The 17,993-nt window shown below is 32.2% G+C and overlaps 2 protein-coding genes across 3 annotated transcripts; one reads left to right on the top strand and one right to left on the bottom strand.

The window, feature by feature from the left end:
- Nucleotides 1–441: 441 nt before the first annotated feature.
- Nucleotides 442–4,754, bottom strand: LOC133678308 (uncharacterized). Of its 2 annotated transcripts, XM_062100593.1 has the most exons (11): nt 4,620–4,754; nt 4,299–4,430; nt 4,126–4,186; nt 3,958–4,028; nt 2,846–2,910; nt 2,533–2,577; nt 2,355–2,435; nt 2,095–2,162; nt 1,382–1,430; nt 792–952; nt 442–643 (listed from the first exon to the last, which is right to left on the bottom strand). In XM_062100593.1, exons 2-11 carry the CDS (start codon nt 4,411–4,413, stop codon nt 562–564), a joined length of 798 nt encoding a protein of 265 aa, XP_061956577.1. In that variant the 5' UTR covers nt 4,414–4,430; nt 4,620–4,754; the 3' UTR covers nt 442–561. The 2 variants fall into 2 exon arrangements, with proteins under 2 accessions (XP_061956577.1, XP_061956578.1); XM_062100594.1 differs by lacking the exon at nt 4,620–4,754 and having other exon boundaries at nt 4,280–4,420.
- Nucleotides 4,755–12,192: 7,438 nt separating this feature from the next.
- On the top strand, nt 12,193–15,182 carry LOC133678824 (type IV inositol polyphosphate 5-phosphatase 9-like). Its single transcript, XM_062101341.1, has 9 exons — nt 12,193–12,374; nt 12,492–12,599; nt 12,919–13,062; nt 13,102–13,276; nt 13,375–13,559; nt 14,376–14,484; nt 14,604–14,755; nt 14,845–14,966; nt 15,046–15,182. The coding sequence occupies exons 1-9, from the start codon at nt 12,193–12,195 to the stop codon at nt 15,180–15,182; spliced, it is 1,314 nt and encodes a 437-aa protein (XP_061957325.1).
- Nucleotides 15,183–17,993: the final 2,811 nt, after the last annotated feature.

The following is a 17,993-nucleotide window of genomic DNA, read 5'->3' as shown; positions in this document are numbered from 1 at the left end:
GTGGTCGCTTCCAGGTAATACTGATTTGATCAGAACCTGCCTGATTTTGCGTTACATGTCTATGAAAAATAAAAATAACACCAAAGAAAATGAAAGGCTATCTGAGGTCAAGGGTGTGGCTGGCTGGGTTCAAGCATATTGACAGTGCAATGCATGGTCTAGCTATGCAGGCAGACATGCCAGCCATGAGTCGGCACTCTGCATTTATCCTTTTTTTATTTCCAATGGCACCATTTTTCAAAGTAGTCCACCAATCAAGCCTGTTCGTTCTAAATGATCCTTTGTCCTGAGGACAATATACCAAGGATTCAAATCTATAAACAGACATAGAAGAGTTGGGATCATGTGATCCGATGATTATCAGTCAGTCGCAATTTCAAGTATATATTGGTGGGGGCTAATAAACCATGTAAAAAATTTAGCTGATATAAATGGAAGAAGTTGCGAAAGAAAGTGCATTGAAATTCAATGGATGATACATCATTCTGAAAACACACAAATCAGCATAGAAACAAGTCAGAAAATCACATCCCCGAGTGAAATTCTTTTCAATATGTTTCTTCAACTCTGCTTTACCTCCTCGATCTTTCTAAGCGTGTTCACGTAAGTATAACTGGAAAATGATACAAAAAGCTTGCGGAACCTGCAGAATGAAGCCACACAAAATGAAATAAGAAAGCGCATCTGACCCAAAGGAAAAACAGAAATGAAAAGTAAACAGATTGGATACGTCTCAATCCTAAGTCAAAATATGATCGCTATTCTCTCTCAAATTGTGACAGCATACATACCAAACCCATTGGCTTGAATGTTCTGCCATAGCATGGAAGCTCTTCCGGGGATGCTCATTTAGCAGGCAGTGTGTCATTCCATCAGTGTATCTCAATGGTAATAACATGGACAGCCAAATATCAACAGGTCCACTGTACTTCCGCAAAATGCAGGTACTGATCTGAGAATGCATGGAGAAGAAAATGAACATTTTCATCAAAAGAGATCAATATAAATGATATAATATGGTCAATCATTTTGAGGGGAAAAGAAAAACAGTTAATTGAACTTCTGCTGTAACTAATATTCTCCAGAGACCCACATTTTAGCTGGAAAATGCAAGTATTCAATGTCAGCCCATCACCGTACTAAAATTAAATAAGAGATATTTCACAAGGGACTTTGGGGAGAAGGGAAAAGATGCACTTTTGGTAAGCAGAAGCAGAAAATATGCATCAGAAACTACAAATAATATAAAACAATGGGGTTGCCTGCTCATATATGTTTTCACAGCATCAATGGATCCAGTCAAATAACTGAACCACAAAAACTGGCATAAAATGTACAATTAGGGTAAACTAAAAGAAAGCTAAAGAACAAGCATGCTTACAAGTTCCCAGGCTTCCACACTTCTTTCTGAAACATTGTGCAGGAGCTGGCTGCATATGCATAAAAAGAGTAAAGTTAAAATAAATAAATAATCCATGAACAAATAGCAATTTTTTCAATGGAGCTATTTGAAAAGGCCCATTTTCTTAATAGCAAAAGAAAAGATTCAAAGCAGGCATAACATTTATCTTGCACTTGTGCACAATGATATGGCAGTTATGCAATCCAAAATGCAGCCCACATGTTACCTGCTACTCCACTACAGATAAAGCTTAAAACTTGGAAAATTTAAAAATGAAATTCAGATTCAAAATGCATTCCAAAAGGAATAAAGGAAATTTTTACTGCTCTTTCATTTTCATATTCCTTACTCATCTTTAACAAGTCGTTCCAAGAGTCTATTATGATTCTGAGATTTCATACAAAATACAGTACCGGGACTTAATTCATGCATTCTATTTCCCCATTACCCAGTCCAACTCCCTTGTTCTATTACAAGTATCTGATTTTAAAAAGGACTTGAACGTTAAGGCTTGACTTGAATGGTGGACATACATTCCAAAATCTTGTAATTATATGGAGTTGTTAATGTTAATCAGTCTTAGTAGCAGGAGTTCACATTGAACAACATGACAGGTGTATGAGAACCAGGATTGAGAAAAGAGAAGTCTTTAAGCATATCCAGTTTACCAAACCTTAAAAGCATCAACTTACCACACTCCATAATGAACATCACGATGATTACAATGACCAGAAACCCCATAGTTATCAAAAGTAATAATCTGAGAAGTAAAAAAGTTGGGTTTAAGATCAGCGTACATGTATAGCATAAAGATTTAGCCAATGAAAAATATACTCATACAAGCACCAAGAAAGCAAGTATTTAATGACCCTTAATGGTGTTAAAAATGGAAGCTCCATGTATCTAAAGGGAATGAACAACTGAAATAGTTCACAGGAGCCAAAAATCTCACCATGTCAATGCCATGACTAGATACCTCCTCTTCAATGATCTTTGCCAACAATTCATGGTCCCAGACTTTGCCAAAACCATCCTACATGTTGACACTGTATCAAGTTTCAGTGGCCTCAAGATGAAAATTCAACTAAAATTAAAATACATGGGTTTCCAAGGATGACTAGGAGTGCAACCTGCAAATCTGGATGGTCTAGAACCTTCACCTGTTGAAGTGGAACCTGCATAAGCAGAAATTGGAAGTACAAGAACAGAAACGTCGTTCAGGTAAAATGCTTAGAAAATTTTTTTTCTCAAATTTTTATGATGTTTTCAGGTTACATCAACAATAATCAATACAATTTCTAAATTTAAAACCTTGATTGTTTTAATATGAATATAAGATATTGGACTGCCAAATGTGCAGAGAAGTTTCAGTTATTTAGATTCCAGATTACAAAGTACAGATTTGAAACCATAGATCTTTGATGTTCCATATTTTTAATCCACCTTGAGGACAGCACAAGCCTGGTAGAACTCGTCTTTTCTAGTGTTTCCCATACCATCTGCATTGCCTACATGAAAAACAAAATAAAATGAATTACAAAAAATGTGTTTTAAAAGTCACAAAATACACACACACACCAGAGTGCCACACAAACTATTTAAGAAATTTATGAAACCATCCATAAAGGGAGCCTATACCCATTGCTTGGATGAATAGGGAACGCAAGCCTTTCCAAAATCCATTTCAAAATGGAAAAAGAAAAAGAAAAGTGCTGAAAGGAGAGCGAAAACAGAAAAGATCCGAAGATTTCTGTGCCTTCGAAAGGAAGATGTTTAGCTACGGCAGGTAAAACATATATGGATTAAAACTTCTTGAGTTGAAAATGCAAGCCTCCCATAGTTTGCTATTTAAAGCGCTTTAGCAGCATGCTTTAAACTCAGATGCTTATATTAACTGTTTTCAAACTTAGTAAATCTAACTAACTACCCTAGCAAATAAACATGGAAACAAGATCCTAAAATCTCATTTCATAGATCATCTTTTGGCGAAAATATTAACAGGGTAAGAAATAAAAGCATTATATAGGTTCAGAGATGAGTTCAAAACCACAAAACAAATTCATTGCACACTTTGAAATGCTAGTTTAAACTTTTTACATGCATTTATCAAGCAGTGGTATGACAAAATTGCAATATTCGACTGCTTTCCACTCTGAGTAACATCTAATCAACTTTTACAATTTACTTAGAATGGCTTTGCCTTAATTGAAGCAAACAAAACAAAATAGCAGGAAAAAAAAGCATCACTGTAACAATTCGAAACCTGAAAGATCAACAACTACAGAGTAGGAGACACTTAATGAAGGAAGCTTTAACTTCTCCCTTTCCAGCTAACAACCATATTAGGGCATAAAAAAATGGGCCAAAAGAAAATCTGGCTCCATGTGGCAAATACTTCAGGGTTCTATTAAGAAAACTTCATTGCAGCACAATCTCAATTTTGGCCTAAGCAATTCCTAATTCTACTATGACCAACCCCAATAGACATAGAATTACATATTTCTCAGCATGAAAGAATATTGAAACTAAATCACATATTAATGAAAAAACATTACCGATTGAAAAGCATAGTATGTAAAGATTATGCCCTCTGGAAATCAAATAGTTTATAGTTGGTGAGAAGAACCTGTAAGAGATTAAAAAAAAAAGCAACACAAATTTCAACATAACATAAAAAAAATTCGACTTTAAATGCCAAACACAAAAACAAGAAGAAGCTTTACATGGACTCATCGTCTGGGTGTGCAACAACAAGCAAGACATTTCTCTTGGAAAGAGCTCTATCTGAGTTTAATAAGAGCAAAAGGGTGTCAAATCTTAAAAAATAAAAACCATAAACAACATATTATTAAAACAAAACAAAACAATGTTTATTACGTAGAAAACTTCCACCAACCATCACTCAGAAATGAAGTCTTTGAGAATGAAGTTGATGATGACGAGAAAAGAACTTTCCATAAAGAAGCAATCCAAAGTACAATTAGTGAAACAACAACAAAACTCCATCCCATCTTTAGAGAGCATTCACCTGTTAAGTGCAAAACACACACACACCAATTCAGTTATAAGGAAAAAAGAATTACAACATTGCATGGAAAATTGAAATGACACCACTTTTTCAATTTTTCTGCTATGAATCCAAATGGGTTTTTTTTTTAAATCAACAAAATTTCATATAGGTTTATGAGATGAGAAAAAAAAAAGAAGTTAAACTCACGCCGGTCTCAATGCCGTGACGTTCACCGGTGATCTTGCCCTCCGTCTCTGTTTATTAAGTTTGATTGATTGATGATGGTCTTTGTGTTCTTGATGGTTTTGGTTCGTGGGCTTTTTGTTTTGGGGGGGAAATAGTTTGGGCTTTAATAATTATTAGTTGTGAACCTAAAGCTGGCTTATTTATTTCTTTTTTGATTACTTCTCTCCTTTCTTTTTGGGCTGATGAATTAATGGCCCAATAAGATATCCTTCAAGGCTGGCGTGAGATAGCAATTGCTGATTTACTGAGTTAACCCATGAATAGACGGACCAACCCGGGTCTATCTTAAACAGATGTTGTTTCAATTTTAAAAAATGTGGAAATCTTGTTTTTTAAATAAAACTAAAATAACTTTGTTTGGAATTTTTTTTAAAAAAATCATTAAGATTAACATGGACATGTTAATCATGTTCTCAGTTGACTTACCGGATCTTTTAAATTTGATCAGATTAATTTTTAAAATTATTCAAAAAATAAAAAAATATTTTGACCAAACTCCTAATAAAAAAATCATCAAGTTAACCTGCTAAATCAAATTAGTTTAATAACTATTCTTATAAATAAAAAAATTGAATATTTATATTTTATCCAAGTTCTTTATACTAAAAAAAACATCAATTTCATTTCTACAACCGTTTGGGGCTGCGTTCCAAAAAAATTTATTTTTATATATGTTTTAAATCATTTTAATATGCTAATCTTAAAAATAATTTTTTTAAAATAAAAAAATATTATTTTAATATATCTCAATACAAAAAATACTTTATAAAACAACATAACCATACTTCCAATCATATTCTTAAAAGCTAAGTGTTTCCCCATACTTTATATTATTTGCTCACAGCCAGTGGCACTAGAGATTCGTGCAATGCCATCTTCTTTTCTTTTTTTTTTGTTCTAGTTGAGAATATTTTTTTTTAGTTTATCCTTTTTCATTGAACCTATTCCATATTAAAATTGATGATTTATTCAATACAATGATATTCACGCTAAACTCTCTCTTTTTTTTAATTTGATTCCTTATTCTTTTATAACTTTTCAATTCAATCTTGAATTTCATCCCATCCAAGTCCAATAAAAATCTAACTATTTTGTTTTTCACGTCCAGTGCCACCTATGTTTTTTCCACTTAAAAGAATTTTTTTTTGTTTAATTGTGTGTTTCTAGACCAATTAAGGGTTGTTTTTTGTTGATAATTTTTTATGGGATTGTACGGATGTTTTTAAAGTATTTTTAGATTAAAATAAGTTGAAGAATATTTTTTTAGGTTAAAATTTAACTGCTTAATTTTCTAATCACCTCTCTAATAGTCATAATTTGAGAACACAGATACTACGTTGTCCTCCATAATAGATAATTAATTAATGATGTAAAAATTATTTTACCCCCAATACCCAGTTAAAATTTTTTGAACAAGAAGCAATTTCATCATATTAATATTTTATTTTAATGAACAATGATTTATCTTTAGTATTACAGTAATTTCTTCTCTCCTAAGTATGCCGAGAGTGATTTAAAATAAATATATTCACGACAACATGCGAAGAAAATAAAAGGAAAATAGTGGCATTCATTAAAGGTTGTACAGTTAAAAAATAATACAAAATTATTTTTAATACCTAATTAATTCAATAACTTAAACTCCTGTGTTGACTTCTTAGAGTGTATTTGACAGTATGGTAGCAGTTACTTTTAAAATATTTTTTCATGTCGAAATGCATGTCAATAATATTTTTTTAATTTGTAAAAATTATTTTTGACATCAGCACATCAAAACGATCCAAAACATATAAACCATATAAAATTTTAGCAAAAAAAAATTAAATTTTTTAAAAACACGGTTTGCACTGCGTTTCCAAACAGTTTGTTAATATTATATATACAATAAGAATACACGATAATCACAAGTATTTACACTCAAATAACTTTTAATTAATGGAAGCATTAAAAAATAATATATAAACATTGTTTTCCCCCAGTACTTTACTCAATAAATTAAACTTTTTAGTTGAATTGATGTGATTAATCTAAACATATTTAAAGAATTAAGTAGTAAATCTATTATGGTGTCTCCTTCCTTCCTTCTGCAGGCAGGGGTTTGGAAGCATCCATGGTTTTGTAAATTGGTAGTGTGCATAATTTTTTTATATGAAAGTTTATTTTTATATATTTTTTTTAGGTATTCTGGTGTGTCCTGCCAAGGTCTCGGAAGCATCCATGGTGCATTTATTTTGCACATGTTTTTGTGTTTGCAGTAGAAAAAATACAGCAAAATATTTAATAATTGTAAAAATTGTGTTTTATACTGTGAGAAATACTAAAAAATTGAATTTAAAAAGCGTGTGTGTTTGGTATTGTGGTAGCTTTTGTGGCTGCGGTTTGAAAAAAAGTTGTTTTATAAAAAGTACTTTTGGTTGAGGTTAATTTTATATTTATATATGTTTGGTTAAAACTGTGGTTGAACTTGAGGTTGAATAAAAAATAGTTTAATTTGTTTGGTTAAACATACTTTTCAAATTGAGGTTATAAAATAACTAAAAAAGATATATATTAATATTGATGGTTATTAATTTAAATATTGTAAATTTAACTACCACTATTAAATTATTAAATAAATAATACTTTATATCAAATATTTTTTATTATTCCATTAACTTATCTACAATTTCATAACATATGAAATTCATCTGATAAGGACTATAGTTTCCATGATTTTTTAAGCCTGCAACAAAATCAGGTAAAATATCATCAGAAATAAAATTAAAATTGCAATCAAATTCCATAAATATTACGCCATCATGTGATGTCCTTCTAATTTATGTAGTGTTATTGAATAATATTAAACACTAGTTTTTTGAGTAAAACAAAATTTAAAAAAATAAAATTTTTTTTACCGGGTCGGATGCGGTCCAATGAACAGTAGAGAGACTGTTCACGTGAACAGTGCCATGCAAAATTCACATGCATAGACGCGACAGAACGAAGAAGTAGCTCTCAGCCGCTTTGCGCAAACCGACGGTTTCAACATAAAATATATGGGCCCCACACAACTGTAAATTGAGTTTGTATATTACCAAACATGTTGTTTATGTGGTTTGCTTTAAAAGCTAAAGCTACCGCGTAAACAAACACCCATGTAAAAGCTATTATGGTGTCTCATTTCTTCTTTCTGCAGGCAGGGGCTTGGAAGCATCCATGGTTTTGTAAATTGGCTGTGTGCATAATTGTATTATATGGAAGTGTATTTTTATATTTTTTTTTAGGTATTCTAGTGTGTCCTGCCAAGGACTCAGAAGCATCCATGGTGCATTTATTTTGCACATATCTTTGTGTTTCTGGTGGAAAAATACAGTAAAATGTTTGGTAATTGTAAAAACTGTGTTTTATACTGTGAGACCCATTAAAAAATTGAGTTTGAAACGTGTGTATGTTTGGTATTGTGGTAGCTTTTGTAGTTATGGTTTGAAAAAAGTTGTTTTATAAAAAGTACTTTTGGTTGAGGTTGGTTTGATATTTATATATGTTTGGTTAAAACTGTGGTTGAAATTGAGGTTGAATAAAAAATAGTTTAATGTGTTTGGTTAAACATATTTTTCAAATTGAGGTTATAAAACAACTAAAAAAGATATATGTTAATATTGATAGTTTTTAATTTAAATATTGTAGATTTAACTACCACTAATACATCATTAAATAAATAATACTTTATATCAAATATTTTTTATTATTCCATTAACTTATCTATAATTTCATAACATATGAAATTCATCTGATAAGGACTATAGTTTCCATGGTATTTTGAGCCTACAACAAAAATAAGGTAAAATATCATCAGAAATAAAATTGGAATCGCGATCAAATTCTGCAAATACTACGCTATCATGCGATGTCCTTCTAAGTTATATAGTGTTATTAAATAATATTAAGCATTAGTTTTTCGAGTAAAACACAATTTAAAAAAATGAAAAAAAATTTACCGGGTCAGATGCGGTCCAATGAATAGTGGAGAGACTGTTCACGTGAATAGTGCCATGCAAAATTCACCTGGCATAAACGCGGCAGAACGAAGAAGCAGCTCTCAGCCGCTTTGCGCAAACCGACAGTTTCAACATAAAATATATGGATCCCACACAACAATAAATTGAGTTTGTATATTATCAAACATGTTGTTTACGCAGTTTGCTTTAAAAGCTAAAACTACCGCATAAACAAACACCCTCATGTGTGTTTGTTTTTGAGGTAGTTTTTGTAGTTGTGATTTGAAAAAAAGTAAGTTTAAAAAAAGTGTGGTTATGTGTGGTTAATTGGATTTAGATACGTTTTTGGTAAAAAAAATGGTTGAGATTTATGTGCAGCAAAAAACATGTATAAAATATTTGGTAGTTGTGTGGTTGTGATTGCTTTTCAAAGTGTTTTTTACTTGGAAATGCATTAAAATAATATATTTTTATTTTAAAAAAATTATTTTGATATTAGCTTATCAAAATGATCTAAAAACACCAAAAAATATTAATTTGAAGCAAAGAAAAAAATAAAAAATTATCAATTTTTTTCAAAAGCGCTTTTGAAACGCAAAAACAGACAGTGTTTTACGAAACTCAGTTAAAAAAGCATATAAATTGGCTTTGTGCATGTGTGTATTACATGAGAGTGTATTTTCTTAAGTTATGTTTCATTACAGAAATTATATGAATATAAACAATATTACTGAATGAATTTTGGCGCGCTTTGTCTGTTTATAAATTTATTGGTAAATTTATTATTAATAAATTCACTGATAGACCAGAAATTACCGACAAGAGTTTTTCTAATGGATTATTTTTGTCCGTGAGCCTGTCGGTAAAATACTTACCAATGGACTATGAGTGTAAATACCGATAAAAATTTTCGTCGGTAAAACTGTTAAATTTGGTAGTGTTTTATATATTAAAAAAATCAGAATTTTGTTTTAATTTATATTTGTTTCTATTTTCTAGGTTCTTAATTTTAGCCATTTATAATGTGTTTGTTTTTATAGTTAGAATTGTTTTTCAAATTGTTTTTTATTTTAAAAAATATTAAGTTGATGTGATTCGATACTTTCTTAAGTGATTTTTTTAATGATTTTGATAGGTTAAAGCTAAAAATAAATAAAAAATTTAAAAATAATATTATTTTGATATATTTTAAATTAAAAGGTACTTTTGTAAAATTAGCTTGCAACACCCTAACCTCTTAAACAAAACAGTTGGTTTTATATTCGGACCTCCACCCACTCCCCACTGTATATATGTTCATGGTAGAATAAAAAAGAGTCGGGTATTGAGACCGGGCCGGATCTGCAAGCCAAGTATTTGTGCTCAGACCCATTCATTGTCATTCGGATTTGGATAGATTAACCGGATAGCCTGACCCATAAACAGGTCAAGCTATGATCCACTATTTTAAAGTATCCATAATAATAATAATAATAAAGAGAAAACATCGTTTTAATTTTTTATGCAGCTTCTGCCAAACTTTTAACTCTTAAGAAATTAATTATTAATTAATAGAAAATCTTAAATGCGTGGAAGAATTAATGTGGATCCAGACTCAATGCAACGTGGACTTGCAAAGTTGATCTCCACGCCTCTTTTTTCCCCAAGATGTGGTGCAATTTAATCGTGGTTTCAATATGGTTTGTTTTTTAGGGCTCTCAGCTGCAGATGATTTTGTTTTGTTCTTCCTGGCTCATAGAGATCGTTTGCGCATTTTTCTTTTGAGTTTTGTTATGTCGTCTGGGACAACTGTGTGTTCTATGGCTTGGTCTGCTGTAGGTCTGTTCAGGCTCCTGTGCAACAGCCTTGGTTGGCTTTGGTAGTGGTTTGAGCCTCCAGGGGAGCCTTTGTTTTTGTGGTGGCTGCTCATATTCTTGGTCGATTGTGGGTGATGGCTCAGAAAAGATGGCCCGTAATGATGATTATGCATCAAATGCATAGCCCGCTTTCTGGGTCCTTGGTCCTTCTACAACATTGGGAGAGTACTAATTGCTGCTGCTTCTTTGGGTAGGATTTGATGTTCGTTGGGGTCTGGGCAGTTCGTTTGGGCATTCCAGTTCATGGAGTCTCTCATTTCTCCTATAAAATTATCCAGTTGCAGAAAGGTTTGCTTTTTTTTTTGTTGTTGCTTTTTTAGACTATTTTAGTGGACCTCTGCTTGCTATGCTACCATTTTAGGTCTTGTTTTTTATTGGATTTTTCTATTCCGGCATTCTATTGTTGTTCTTGGGCTTTCCATGCTTTTACGTCCTTTCTTTGGGGTTGAAGGGTGTTCATTTGCATTCCCTCTTGGTTTTCTTCCATGCCTCTCTCTAATTAGGCCCGCATGCATTCAGTTTCGTGCCATTTTTCTTTCTTGTGCTTGGTTTTGACAAGCTTTTCTTCCTTGGTTTTCATTTGCGTAGTTTCTTTTCCTTTATGTCGACGCTGATTATTGCTTTGAGGTTGTCTCGCTAGTTCTCTACTATCTCACGTAGATTTCAGCAGACACTAGCGATGTTTGAAGATATAATTATGAAAGGAAAGTTAGTCTAATTGACACCTCTTGTCGTCCAAATAAAATAATAATAATAATAATAATAATAATAATTGAAGAGGAGTCATATATTGATATTAATGGCCACGGGGTAATTCATGCAATATTCACAATATATATATCACAGGTTAAAGAACAATATATTTGATTGTATGCCAAGAAAGCTCATCATCTAACTAGTGTGCCAAATTAGAACCATTTGCACGGGTAACTATCATCGAAAACCTATTTTTTTTGCCGGCTGGGCAATGGCAATGATCAACAACATTGTCTTCTCATGCTAAAGAAAAAACCTTCATTATTTTTATAGCCAGGCCCCGCCCAAGAATACCATGTACTATTTGCTAGCAAGCACTTTCCCACAGGGCACAGTATATCCAAGCCAAGTTGCTCAAAGCAGATTGTTACCATGAGTGATTGCTCTTCTGATATGTTTGCATTAACAACTACATTTTGTTTAATGGAAAAGTGGGCATCCATATGACCACCAGACAACATGAATGGGAAACTGAGGGGGTGAGAAAGAGACTCATGTTAACTTTTTCAATTGTCTCAGATTTAGTTAATTCTATATCTTTTGCCTTCTGTAACTTATTCTACGAAAAGTTTAATAAAATATAGTTTGACTTACATCATCATTCACATCAGTACTACCCTAATATTGTAGCTATCCTTTCCAAGTTGCCCATTTGAGTCTTTAATAATTTTTTTTGGTGGGTGCACTTGTGGTCCATTGCTCTCCATTTCCTGCCCAACCCGGCCTTTCTAATTCGTTTTCCTTTTTTTTTTTTTAATCTATAGTTTGCTCCATTCAATGATTTAATTAACCTCTTATGATCCCCTCTGCAAAACATTACATCACTGCCAACTAAACCATGCAAGGATTAACCAAGCACCCCTAGGCTCTCTCATTCTACCTAGCTGATCTCTTCTTTCTCTTTTTCTTATTTATTAATTAGCATATCATTCATTTTTGAAGGTCATGTGGCCTGAGTTTGTGGCTAGCAAGATCCTGAGGAATATGTTGGGTAGCAACAACTTGGTTGTAGACCTTCCAAATTCCACAGAGACCATGTTAGAGCTAGAAGAAACTTCTAGTTCTTCAGTTCCACCTTCGCTCATCAGTTCCAAGAAATACATCACTGATGATCAGGATAAACACAAGTACAAGCTCTCTCTTCAAAACAATAAGAGTCGCTTTATTTATCATGGTATTCATGGGATTTTCTTTCTTTCTTAATTTCTTCTATTTTATGATCATTAATATAGATATTTTAACAGGATCTTTGTTGGCACATGGAATGTTGGAGGCATTGCACCACCTGATGATTTGAACATGGAAGATTGGTTATGCACACGGACTGAACCTGCTGATATCTATGTTCTTGGGTGCGTTTTTAATATTCTAATGCTAATTAACTGTAAAACTTTAAAAAAATAACTCTATTGAAACTTCCTTTTTTAATAGAATATATATCTTACAAGAGATATAATCAATGAGATTTGTTGAAAGATTCGAGTTGAATATATATGCATTGGACCGTTTATGTTTGTGTTTTTTTTCCTTGTATTAATTATTCGATGAATAGACAAAATTTGGGACTCGAAGCTGAGACCTTCAAGCCCAATGATGTCTTGAATAAAAAAAAAAATTTCATTCCATATATCTTACTTTTTATTTAACTATAATATTACATATAAATTTCAGGTTCCAAGAAGTCGTGCCTCTCAGTGCTGGAAACGTTGTTCCAGGTTTTGAAAACAGCAAGATTTGCACCAAATGGAATTCTCTTATCAGAGAAGCTCTGAACAATAGTACTTCGAAACCTGTTCACGAAGATAAGGTAGGAGAGTTTCAAAAGGTGCTCCCCGTGAAGAAAAATAGGAGTAGTAATTCTCTCGGCAAAAGCAGCAATATTTTTCCTCACTGCTTTGATTGTATCATAAGTAAGCAAATGGTTGGAATTTTTATCACTATTTGGGTTCGAGGTGATCTCCTTCCATACATACAACATCCTAGTGTCTCATGTGTAGGCTGTGGCATCATGGGCTGCCTAGGCAACAAGGTATATATACATATATTCCTCACGTAATGAAAAGGAAAAATCTATGCAAATAGATATGTATCAGTGCTTTTTTAACTTGAATATGGCTTGCCATGCAGGGATCTGTCTCAGTTAGGTTTTGCTTGCATGAAACAAGCTTATGTTTCGTGTGTAGTCATCTGGCTTCTGGAGGGAAAGAAGGAGATGAAAAGAATAGAAATGCCGACGCTACTGAAATCTTGTCACGCACAAGATTTTCTCGTGGCCCCTTGCGCAATTTGCCACGCAAGATTCTTGATCACGAGTACGTATATTTATGTGTGAAAATTCTATATCACAATAATATGCAACCCTTTTCTGTATCTAACCAGTTTAGGTGATTGATCAGAAACATCAAAACATCACTTTCTCTTGCTCTAATATCCTTCCAATTTTTTTTTTGGTTTTACTTTAAAATGAGGGTGTGAGATGCTGGTTTCATGACAAACTTTTATAGTGCGCTTAGCATTGAAAGTTTATAAGATCTAATTAAGAGTAACCTTTTGTTTTCATCATAAAATAAAGAGAAACTTAGACGACCACTTACAATTTGGGAAGTTTTTATAACAAAAAACTATCTAGTCGGTTAACACCCAACATGATAATAATTTACATGCATGTTTAATTAGATGGATTTGTCATGTTTTCTGTTGTTTTGAAGCTGATTAGCTAACCCAGTAACTAAAGCCATTTGCCTCGTCATTTCAAGTGATTTGAATATTGATTTCGGCATTCATAATTAATTGCTGTGTGATTCGAAATTTATATGAGCCATAGAATAATAAATCTTTTTAAAAAGCTCATGATGTATAATAAACCCCCCCCCCCCCCCCCCCCCACGTTTATTGGTCATAAGGCTCCTCTAGATTGTCTGCAGGTTGAATCCTCAGCCATTGATGAGAGAATTTGTTAATTAGATTCAACCGTTCTTGTGTGTTTTCTTCTTCTTCTTTTTTTGTTAATCAAACTAGGCCAATAATGTCATTGAGAGAGACAATTTGTTTTCATATGATTAGTAAATTTATTGCAAGTTGCATATGTTTAATTATTGTTTAACACTATTTTGGCTATCCATATGCAGTCAGGTAATCTGGCTTGGAGATTTGAACTACAGGATATACCTGCCTGATACTAAAACAAGATATTTAGTACAGAAAAAAGAGTGGAACATCTTGTTAAAAAAGGATCAGGTATATATGAATAAGTAATATTGATGGTGAAAATCTTATTATATCCTTTCAAAATGATTATTACAGTCCTGAGGAGGATGATAAAGTTAATTAAGTTCCTTTTGAAAATAAATATTTAGCTTAAGGCCGAGCTCATGGAAGGTCATGTATTCCAAGGTTGGAATGAAGGAAAAATTGAATTTGCACCTACTTACAAGTACTATCAGAATTCACAAGTCTACTATGGCTGTGATCAGAAGAGGAAGGGTGAAAAGAAGCGTGCTCCTGCATGGTAACTTGTTCTTCTTCATGATATTTATCTTGAATCATCTAAAACAAGATAATTAACTATGATGATGCCCAAGAGAGGTGTTTTTGCAGGTGCGATCGAATAATTTGGTTTGGAAAGGGACTGGAGCAGGAACAATACAGCAGAGGTGAATCTAGATTGTCTGACCATAGACCTGTCCGGGCAATCTTCACAGCAGAAATCGAAGTCTTAAGTAATTCCAGGAGATTAGGAAGCTCTTTTCCAGGCAGATTCGATTGCTTAAGAAACCATTTTGAAGCATGTAATGACAGAACAAGCTTCTATTTACGAGAATAATAGCAGTAACTATAAACAAGGGGCACTGTGCATATGTAAGATCAAGAGATTCGATCCACTGATCAAGACAGACGTCCACAATGGCATCCATGAAACCAAAATCGTCATGTAGTGAGCAATATTCATACACCATTCTGTAACACGTAACTGAAAGGGAAATCATTTATAAGGTCCGTCTTATGATTGTGTCATGATAGCAAGGAGAAAAAAAGTAGCTCTAGCAGTAAAAAAATAGCAGAAGTAGCAGCAGTGGTTAATTCAACATGTGTTTGTAGTTAATTCAGCGTGTGTTTGCTAATAATTAATCCCATGTTTTTTATATATAATAATCGATTGATTTATTAATAAAATAGTCCTTCAAATAATCACTGAGAAAAATACAATAAATTAAAAAAAAACTAAAAAAGAAGAAGATTAGAAACAATTCAAGTCTTATATGATGGAAGTTAGTTAAACGTTAGAGTTATAGTTGTCAAGCTAGCATTTAGCTGAAGTTGGCACAATTAGTTAGCTTGAAGAATAAATACTGAAAGTGAGAAACTTAGAAGGCAAATAATCAAAACTTATCATTTTTGTATTTGCAGAAGCTCTCTCTTCACTTCTTGTTTCTTCTAATCTTCTCCAACCTTTATTCTTGTTCTTATTAAGAAAGATCTTTAACAATTGATATTAGAGTCTCATTCTTGATAAGAAAATGATAAAATATGCTAGTTTACAGATGATCTCAGCTTTGAAAGTACATAAAATCTTAAGGAGGCAATTTATAGCTACACTGGTCAATTCTTATCTTTAGATGCTCAATAGAAAAGCGAGTAAAATATACAAATTATAAATATGAAAGTTTTGCTAGAAAAATATGAAATAATATTTCAAGAACCAAAGCATATTTCTCCTCCTAGAGTAATTGGACCATCAAATTCCTCTTTTCCAAGGAGCTAACCTAGTAAGCTTAAACCTTCCATGAGCTTATTCATATATAAAGAGGAAATTAAAAAAAAAATTGGTTAAAGATATATTACTCAATAAAATTATATAACCCAGTTGTAGCCTTTTGCTTCTTAAGTTTGTTGGTGAAAAAGAAGGCCAATGCTTGAAGGTTCTGTGTGGATTACATGTAACTTAATGATGTAATTATCAAGAAAAGGTTTTTTATTCCTTTAATTGATGAACTTTATAGTTCATATTTTTTTTTCAAAACTGGATTTAAGATTTGAATATCATCAAATGATAATACATGACAGTAATGTGGATAAGATAACCTTTAAGACTTATCATGAGCATTATGAGTTCAAAGTAGTGTCTTTTGGTTTAACTAATACCCCAACAACATTTCAAGCATTAATGAATCATATATTGGAACCTTTCATGAGGAGATTTATGTTAGTATTATATATTTGATGACATATTAGTATATAGTTCTACATTGGAGTTTTATCTTAACATCTAAAAGAGATTTTGAAGATACTTAAGAACAACTAGTTATTTTTAAGAAGTCCAAATGTTTATTTTGTGAAAAACAAGTTGGATATTTAGGATATATAATATCTTTTGAATGAGTTGCCATCGATTTTAAAAAGACAAAAGCTATTAGGGTGTGGCTAGTTCCAAAATCAGTCAAAGAGTTAAGATAATTCTTGAGGTTAGTTGTATATTTCATGAGATTTATTAAAGGATTTGGAGTGATTAGCAAGTTTTTGACATAATTACTCAGAAAGATAGTTTCTGTTAGAATCGGAAGTCACAAAAGCTTTTGATCAACTAAAATATGCATTATGCCAATCTTTTATTCTAGCTCTACCAAAATTTAAGTGTGCCTTTATACTTGAAATAAATGCTTAGTATACTGGGTTAAGAGTAATCTTAAGCCATAAAGAAAGACCTTTAGCCTTTTTTAATAAGTGATTAAATCCTGAACATTAGGGACTGTCCATCTATATAAAGGAATACTTAACAATTCTAATGGTAATGGACAAATATAGGCATTACTTGAGAATGATTAGCTTGTCATCAAAATTGACCATGCAAGTCTAAAATATCGATTGGAATAGAAGATACATACTCAATTACAAAAAAAAAGATTGGAAAAGCTGTTGAGGTTAAGATACCATATTCAATATAGAAAATGGAAAAAGAATGTGGTGGTAGATGCATTATCCAAATCCATTGGAGCAACCGGTGAGTTAAAAGTTATGGCAGAACATGTCAATATAAATTTAAAAAGCTCGGGATTAATCCTAGTAGCAGTGCTAGCTTGGTATGAAGAAGTTAAGGATTCCTACGATAATGATCACCAATTACATGAGATAATGGTTGATAAAATATTGAATATTGATAATTGGACTAATTATACATTTATCGATGAAACACTAAGGTTTAAACAGAAGATAATGATTGGTAAGAAGAGAAATTTAAGGAAAGTACTGGTATAAGCAAAACATGATTCATATGTTAAAGGACATGCTGATATATAAAATTCTTATAAAAGATTGAAGTCTATGTTTTACTGGCAATTAATAAAAGCTTTAGTGAAAAAAATGGTGAATGAGTGTGATATATGTATGGAGGAAAAGGTGGAAATAGTAGCCTATCCTGAAATTTTACAACTTCTACCAACTCCTAAAGGTACTTAGAGGAATATCACAATGAATTTTATAGAAGGTCTTTCGACTTTAAAAGGAAAATGATATTATATTGGTGATCATTGATAAACTCATCGAGTATGGTTATTTTATTGCTCTCTTACACCTTTTTATAGCTTAGGAGGTGGCTTAATTATTTTTGGATTAATTTTATAAGTTTAGTGACCCACGAGCTGCTATAGTAATTAACAAAGACAAGGAGTTCATAACTCTATTTTGAAAAAAACTATTTAAGCTTTTAAGAGTCAAGCTCCTCGTGAGTTCTTCTTACCATCCTGAGAATG

The sequence above is a fragment of the Populus nigra genome, chromosome 18 (assembly GCF_951802175.1).
Source record: "Populus nigra chromosome 18, ddPopNigr1.1, whole genome shotgun sequence".
Classification (NCBI taxonomy): domain Eukaryota; kingdom Viridiplantae; phylum Streptophyta; class Magnoliopsida; order Malpighiales; family Salicaceae; genus Populus; species Populus nigra.
The sequence above is the reverse complement of the archived record's forward strand: the minus strand, read 5'-3'. Positions and strand labels throughout refer to the sequence as shown.